This window comes from Callorhinus ursinus, unplaced genomic scaffold (genome assembly GCF_003265705.2).
Source record: "Callorhinus ursinus isolate GAN/ISIS: 27379988/994484 unplaced genomic scaffold, GSC_fseal_2.0 scaffold25, whole genome shotgun sequence".
Classification (NCBI taxonomy): Eukaryota; Metazoa; Chordata; class Mammalia; order Carnivora; family Otariidae; genus Callorhinus; species Callorhinus ursinus.
In genome coordinates this window covers 2,232,901-2,241,438 of record NW_027397087.1, presented here as the reverse complement: position 1 = coordinate 2,241,438, position 8,538 = coordinate 2,232,901, and the positions used below count along the sequence as shown (strand labels likewise).

Here is an 8,538-nt window from a genome sequence, read left to right as displayed (position 1 = left end):
TATAGAAAGTGTTCCTCCTGGGGCATGCTCTAGGCAGCTCCAGGAGTGCTGGACAAGGCATATATGCCTAAGTTCATGTTTGGTTGTGCACATTCTGAAGTCTGTGACACCTATTGATCCATCTTTGCCCTTGAGAAAAGATTTTGCTTTGCATGCACTCCCTGAGAAGCCAGAAGATCAACGCGCATCTATGTTCGCTCCTTGAGAGAGGTCACTCTGCTTGGTGAGAGCCGATAAGTAAAAATAGACGCCCCAGTGGAGCCTCTTGGACAAATGACTTATTCATGGGTTCTAAATTATTGAGGTCATTGAAGAGAGTGCTATTTTTAATCTTTAGGAGAGGAGAAAATGGGGTGAACTGGGCTTTAGGGAAGGCTATATCTTCATAGGACAAAAGGTGGGTGGTGTAAACAGTGACTGAAAAGAAGAGGGTGGACGCATGCACCTCGTGATGGGCACGTGCTCAGTGGTCGACCCTCGGAAGCCTTGTGTCTGTAGACAAGTCTGCTTCATTTGCAGCCACTAAGCATGAGGAAGGGCCCTTTGCAGAGCTGGGTTGGCATTGCAGGCAGGTGCTTTAGCAAGAGTGATTTTACAGGAAGAGCTCTCTGCCACATAATACTCTCCCCACCTTTTATCACTTTTCCAGAGTTTGAAGGCTTTGTTTTTCCCTTGAAATGTAAATGCTCCCTGGGAAACTTCACACATTGAAGGTATATCAGTTGCCACCTCAATTTTTGGTGAATGCTTCTGCAAGAAAATGAATCAATAGTTGATTGAGAGAAAAATGGGATGCAAAACAGTCCTTGCAGAGAGGGTAGGGAAGGAGGGTTGCAGTAGATGAAGGGCCTGGGATGTAGAATCATAGACATGAGGACTTCGAAAGAAAGAATGGAAAAACTGACAAAGGCAATCATGTATTTGAAGACCAAGTACTTTCCCTGCACTGTCCCTGAGCTCCTTAAGTCATCCTGGAAGATTTTCTCTTCTACCCATTTTTCATCTCCTTAGAACAGCTTCTTATCCAGATTTGATCAATAAGTATTTGTAGATAGCCAACAATATGTTCAGCCTTCTGTGTGGATTGCTGGTTTTTTCACTTAATATTCCTTTTTTTATTAATTTTTTTTTCGAGAGAGAGAGTGCACAGGCAAGTGAGCAAGGGGGAGGAGCAGAGAGAGAGGGAGAGAAAGAGAATCTTAAGGAGGCTGCATGCCCAGTGAGGAGCCCATCACAGGGCTCAATCCCCCAACCCTGAGATCATGATCTGAGCTGAAATCAAGAGGCGGGTGCTTAACCAACCAAGCTACCCAGGTGCCCCTTAATATTCCTTTAACCTTTATTTCTTGGTGCCCTTTACCCATTTAACATTCTTTTTGACTTCTCAGTGTCTTCCATTTCTAACACTGGGAATTCCTCAAATTTGTGAAGTTGTGCTTACCTCCAACTTGATAAGCTTCCTTGCAATTATGACATGAGCTCTAATCTACCCCACCCCGGACATGAGCCTTCACCTGCCCCAAACATGGAAGTGGAAGCTGGTGGCCCAGGCAGACAGGGGTGCTACAGAATTCCTTCTGGGGAGAAGCAATGTGGCATTAGCAAACTGCAGTATCTGTGCTGTCTTCATGGAACCAGCTCCGTGGACTGCCCATCCATTCCTCCTAAAAATTCAATGGGCTAACCAGTATCTTCTGCTTAAATTCACAAAGGTTGATACCTGTGGTGTCAAACTTAGAGTTTTGATTTTTAAAATTTATAAGTTTTTTAATGTACCAGCACTTTACACACATTAACTCATTTCATTCTAATCACTAAGTCTCTGAAGTAGGAACGATTATTATCCCCTTTTATAAACAGGGAAACCAAGTTACCAAGAAGATACATAATTGGCTTTAGATGACTCTGTTGGTCAGGGGCAGACCTGGGATTCCAAACCAGGTTCTTAATCCTTCTGTTCCCCTGCCTCCCAGACAGGTCTTGCCCCATGTCTTACCCTGCAACTCTCGCCACTACCCGTATCTGCCCTTGTGCTTGGATATTCTTCCTCGGGTAATGAACCATAATGGCCAGTGTCTAGACTGACCTGGTTACTTTGCCAAACTAAGTCATTGAAACCAAGGATAGGTATTTTCCTTCTGAGACCTACAAATACTTCATGACAATTATGAGAAACAATTGTTCGTGAAAAAATATAGTGAGTGCCTCAACTACGTAGCTGTGTGAATGCCTAATACTTTTTAGATATTAAGGAGGAAATATTGCTGTCAGGGAGCAGCAAGGCCAAAACAAATATTGATATTAATTCAAGCCAATTTATGAGACCATTCCTGGTGGGCAATAGGCTATGTTTGAAATTTTGGATAAAGTAGGCTATTTCTGTGTTGGATATTGAGAAGAAATCTGTGATAAATAGCATTGCTGGTTCTGATGGGTTTTATGGTTTTTGTTTCTCACTGTCTTTGTCTTTCTCATTTCAAGCCTGCTGTCTTCATATTAATTGGTTCATGATCCTGAGCAAAGCAGTAACCGGCATCTAAAAATACATGCCTCTCACTCTTTCCCTGCAGCCGCCGAGTCGCGCGGAGGCGGAGGGTCGCGCGCAGTCAAGATTCGGCTACACTTGTAATCCACCGCCATGGCCGAGGAAGGCATTGTTGCTGGAGGTGTAATGGACGTTAATACTGCTTTACAAGAGGTGCCGAAGACCGCCCTCATCCACGATGGCCTACCACGTGGAATTGGCGAAGCTGCCAAAGCCTTAGACAAGCGCCAAGCCCATCTTTGTGTGCTTGCATCCAACTGTGATGAGCCTATGTATGTCAAGTTGGTGGAGGCCCTTTGTGCTGAACACCAAATCAACCTAATCAAGGTTCATGACAACAAGAAACTAGGGGAATGGGTAGGCCTCTGTAAAAGTGACAGAGAGGGAAAACCCCGTAAAGTGGTTGGTTGCAGTTGTGTGGTGGTCAAGGACTATGGCAAAGAGTCTCAGGCGAAGGATGTCATCGAGGAATACTTCAAATGCAAAAAATGAACAAATAAACTTGGTTCGTGTTTCATAAATAAATAAATAATAAAAATACATGCCTCTCAGTGGGCAGGGAACCGAGCAAGAACTGTAGTTCCAAAGACCCATCAGTGCCATTTATTCCTGCTGAATCTGTCACAGCCTCCTCCTTCTGCTGGCTATTGCTAAGTGTCCAGGATCCCCTCTGAAGAGTATTTTAAAAAACAATGCAATTGCATCCCACTTATGTCACATATATACTTGAGAAATTTGCCGGAGGATTCTAGTATGTGAAAGGATTTTTTTTTTTTTTTTAAATACATGAGAGGCAATAGTTGAGGATTGGTGAGAGAACAGTGGACATACACATTGGCAGTGGGGATCTGGGTAAAAAGTAGGAAGGAATGCTCAGGTGGTGAGAGTAGAAAGGCATAAATACTATAGCAAGGAGAAGTATGGAGTCTCCTTCTTGGCTTAAAGAAAAAAGAAAGTGCAGGCAATTGGAGGTTAGAACTGAGAGAGTAGCCCTGCCTCAAAGCAGGAGTGTATACATGCCATCAGGCCACCAGTGGGCTCTGACAGGCTGAGAATATAGAGGAAGCATCAAGAGGACCAGGAGGGAAGAGAAAAAGAGAAGAGAATGAAATTAGGCATATCTGTGATACCATACTCTTCAAAATTCCAAGACCTTTACAGAGTGTGTGTTTGGACTAACAAAAATGCCAATAAAGGGTAGCCAATGTGTAAGTAAACAAAAATTATAGGTTCAGGTATTCTGCAAAATGAAGAAGTATATTCTTTGACCCTAAGGATGCTTGCAGCCCACAGAATAGGACTCTGGGTGGCATAATTAGGAGTCTCTCCATTTATCTTCCCCAGTCACATGAAACATTATTCCCTGTTTTCTCAAATCTCACTCATTCTTTAGGACCTGACCCAAACCCTGTCTCTTCCACAAAGGGGTCAATGGTAACTCTAATCTTGCTGACCAGACTTCCCTCTAAAATCCTATTACATTCAGAGTCTGTGCCACACAGTGTAAAAAAAAAAAACCAGGTACTTCCAATCTGTATTGGATTGTTTCCTTGTTTGCTGTGAGTTAGTCTCTTCTATTCAGGAGCTGAGCTTCTGAAGAGGCTAATTTATCACATACTTTTATATTGAATGCTTTTATGTCTTCCAAACTCCTGGCAGAGAAGGAAGCAACTTAACTTTCTGCTGCAAATAAACAAAAACTCCAGCTCAAGCTAACTTAAACAAGAAGGACATTTCTTATCTCATGTAGTGAGAGGATCAGCAACAGGGTGAGCTCTAGGCTTTGGCATGTTGAGGTCCCAGCTCCATCTCTCTCTGTGATGCTCTACCTTCTTTTATGAGTTGATTTCACCTTCAAGCCAGTAGGAAAATGGCTGTACCCATTCCTGAGCCCCTTCAGTCATGACAATATCTGGAGAGAGAAAATGCCTACAAGAATGTGGAGACTTCTTCTATAACCTCTCCAGTAGACTCTACCTCACACCTATTAGCCAGAATTGAGTTACATGATATTTCTTCAACTATGTGAGGAGGTGGGATTACCATGATGGGCTGCAAATTGCCCCAGAACTGAGGACAAGGTCATCTTCCTCCAAGTCATGTGTGGTAAAGGAGGTGAGATATTGGAAGAGAAAGGAAAAAGGGAGGATGAGCATTGGATAGACAACAAGTGGTAGACCGGGGCTGCCTCATACAGGCCTGTAGGAGTCAACTGTTAGATTTAGTAAATTTGAACATTAGTGGTTCAACACAGTCACTATGAAAAATTAAGTTATATAAGCTTCCAATGTAAGAATATTAAAGCAGAGGTAACAAATATTCAAAAGTCATCACTTCCTAATTATTTTTACTACATCACACTACTATCTATGCTTTTGCTGTTATTTGCAGTTGCATCTGCATGGTGGAAATACCGTGTAACAGAAAGCTACTGTGCATTCTCAACCCTGCATTCAGTGACATCACACTGACCATTTGAAAAAAGCCATGGTGTGAGTATTTACACCATGGAGATAGTCAAATGATACAAACCAGGGCTTGATTATTGCTTTGCTGATTGTCTAGATTTAATGTGGTGATGGAGAAAATGTTACCAATGCAAATTAAACTTAAAAGTGTGTTATGTCTGTAGCTATTATATTATGAATAGCACAAAATGTGGAAGAAGTATTCCTCCAGGTTTCAAAAGCCGTTATTTGAATCAGTGAAGTCATTTGCATCACTGAAAAATATCTTCCTTGTTTCACTTTCATATTACTCATTAACATAAATGAGCATATCAACCAACATTCAGATCAGAGTTACACTCATTTGTTACCTACACAGAATAATTATGGAGACAAGAGTTCAGAAAAAAATCAACAAAAGCATTCTGTGAAAATCAATTGGCTTTATGAAATTTACAATAAAAAGTATTGTATATTTTATTATTATTTATAAGCTATATGTTGCACACACTTTATATTAGTAAAATCTATAACATAAAGAACTAATACATATAGTACATATACTATATACAGCATGTATCATTTTATATGTAAATATATATTTCGCCCCCCTGGAGAGCCTGTGATTTAGCATTTATCAGCACAACACTGGGACCACCAGTGTATTTACTAGACCACAACATCCTCAATGACCAACCAACTATAGTTAATTTTGTTTGGGTGTCACTTAGAAAATATATTGATCTGATTTTAGATTTCCTTACTAGGTCGAAAGGTAGATTCAGAATTGTTCACTAAGTTTATTTTCATGGGGATAGGGGTTTGAGTGGACACTTTCCTTTGGTTTCGTTTGCTGGAGATTTCAGCAAATCAGTGAGGTTTATTTCCCTACTGAGTCCATCGTTTGAATCCATTCAAGTTCCTGGTAATATTAAGCCACACTGATGAAGAGATTTACCATAATCACATTATTCCCTCTGATCGTGATGAATCCCCCTGGACTTGGCACAGCCAGACATTCTGACCCCTGCTGAGGGGAAGGTGCTCAGCTCTGAGCTTATACCAAAGGAAATGAAGAACTGCATTCATAGAATGTTTCTGCCTCCTTTTTGACTTGCTTTTTCCTGAAAAACAGATCACCAGTCATCAGGGGTTTTATACCTCTATCATGTCACCCAGTGGTGGGACAAAAGAAAAGTTTTTGGCCCCTGGAAATGCATGTTAAAATTTGACTCTCTTCCCGGGCCAGATGTGATTTGGAGACGTGCCTTCCTTCTGGAAGTTGCTCTTTGGGCTTTATTCCCAAATGATGGTTTCTCTTCTCACTAAATGTGATATATGTTGAAATGGAAAATGAAGGAAACCCAGTCATTATGGTTTCCTCCATAATCTTGTATCTCTTTATTGCTTATTTCAATCGTGCTTCTCTTTTAGGTTCTCAGTATGGTTAAACAAATTTGACCCTCATCTAAGGTTGTTTATTATTATTATTACTATTAACATAAGGGCAATGGTAGTTATTTATCGATCCTCAGCTATATGTCAGGCAGTGGCCAAATACTTATCTACATCTTCTCTAATCCCCATAACAACTATCCAGATAGAGATAAGTATTTTTCTTTTTACAAATAGGGACACTGAAACCCAAGGAGATTTATTTTTTTTATTTTTTTTAAAGATTTTATTTATTTATTTGAGACAGAGAGAATGAGAGAGAGAGAGCACATGAGAGGGGGGAGGGTCAGAGGGAGAAGCAGACTCCCCGCTGAGCAGGGAGCCTGATGTGGGACTTGATCCGGGGACTCCAGGATCATGACCTGAGCCGAAGGCAGTTGCTTAACCAACTGAGCCACCCAGGTGCCCAACCCAAGGAGATTTAATAACCAAGGTTGGAACAAGAGTCTGTCTGACACCAAAGCTCCCATGTTTTTCAGTATACCAGGACTTCTTTCCCCCCTCAATAACTCATTAGGACTTAATCCTATTGGAGAAACATATTGAATGATGACAAATTTCAAAAGTTGCATGTGGGTAGTATTAGGCAATAATCCACATTGGACATTCTGACCTCAAGCCTGACCATCTGCTAACGGATCCATTAATGGTATTGATTTAAGAATGCACTTGTGGTCTCATTACAAGTCTACAAAGTTCAAGTGGAGTCATGGCAATAAGACCTCAGAGACACATCCTGAAAACCTAGTGACAATCCGGGCACGCGGAGGCATAAAGTCCTCTGTTTTGTGGGTTTTATAAACCTCTTGGTATTTGGATCTCAGAAAGTAGGCTGACGTCAATCTCTTCAAATAGACCACGCAGAACTTTTTCAGGTTTCATTGTGTAGGTGGCATGCCATAGAGGTCCAGCAGTTCCAGAAATGAAATGTGCCCTGTCTAAAGGGACTGTTGTTTTCCTGGTGCAATCCTAGCCAGGAAAGGGCTGCATTCGGTGTAAAGCCAACCAGGCAGGAAACAAAAAGCCTTTTAGTAAAGTGATCCTTCACTGTTACAGAACATCTTTATTCTAAACCTCACATGGCGCCATCAGAAGAAATAAAAGGGGGCCAAAGCATAAGCATAGAACCACAGCCATTCCTGGCATCCACAACCCAAGCGGACTCATACCTAGAGAGAGAAAGGCTATCACTGGCATCCTTTTAATACCCTGGATTGCTTCTACATATCAAAATCAAAAACAGATGGAGATGCTTTATATCACAACAGTGGAGATGCTTCATGTCATTCTAGGTCAGGATAGGTTTGTCCAAGTTTGTAAGCTCAACCCAGTCCTGAGATACACAACTCAGTTCAGCCTCACCCAAGAAAATTGTCCCTTTATCAGATCATTGGCATGATGCTCCCTTTATCAGATCATTGACATGAGCAATGAGAACAGCCTTGGAATAAAGGAAGTATCCCTAAAAGACAACATAGTCTATGGCAATGCATTCAAAATGTTTTCCTCCTGTACTTACTTAAAGAATTATGAAAAACTATATACCCCTGACATATTTTAAATTTACAAGTTTTGCCATACATTTTTAGAGTCACAAAGGATGTAGTTTCTGACATACAGTATGTTGTATATGTGCATTCAAGATCTTTTCAACAAAACCTTCAAGTTACAGATTTAGGGAACAGCCTGGGTGGCTCAGTCAGTTAAGCATCCTACTCGTGACTTCGGTTCAGGTCATGATCTCAGGGTCGTGAGATGGAGCCGCACCTCGGGCTCCGTACTCAGTGGGGAGTCTGCTTCGCTTCTCTTCTCCCTCTAGCCCCTCCACCCTCTCTCTCTATAAAAAAAGAAAAAAGAACTTCAGCTAAGTTATTTAATATGCACGCCCCCTTGACAACCTTCTCCTAAGCGTGAGAGAGAGAATGAGAGAGAATAGAGTGTGTCACCTGGATGACATAAAGCCACTGGGCTCTTCAATATTTCTCATTCAACCCTGTTGGCTTTCTTTCAGGGGACTGTCCCTCTGGAGTGATGTGTTCCTGGTTTGACCATTTGTTTTTACTCCCAGAGCAATGGACTTGGTAAGATTAA

General features: G+C 41.5%; 1 protein-coding gene across 1 annotated transcript; it reads left to right on the top strand.

The window, feature by feature from the left end:
- Positions 1-2,560: 2,560 nt before the first annotated feature.
- Positions 2,561-3,124, top strand: LOC112833145 (small ribosomal subunit protein eS12-like). The gene has a single exon (XM_073877445.1). It carries the CDS (start codon positions 2,639-2,641, stop codon positions 3,035-3,037), a length of 399 nt encoding a protein of 132 aa, XP_073733546.1. The 5' UTR covers positions 2,561-2,638; the 3' UTR covers positions 3,038-3,124.
- The last annotated feature ends 5,414 nt before the right edge of the window (positions 3,125-8,538 follow it).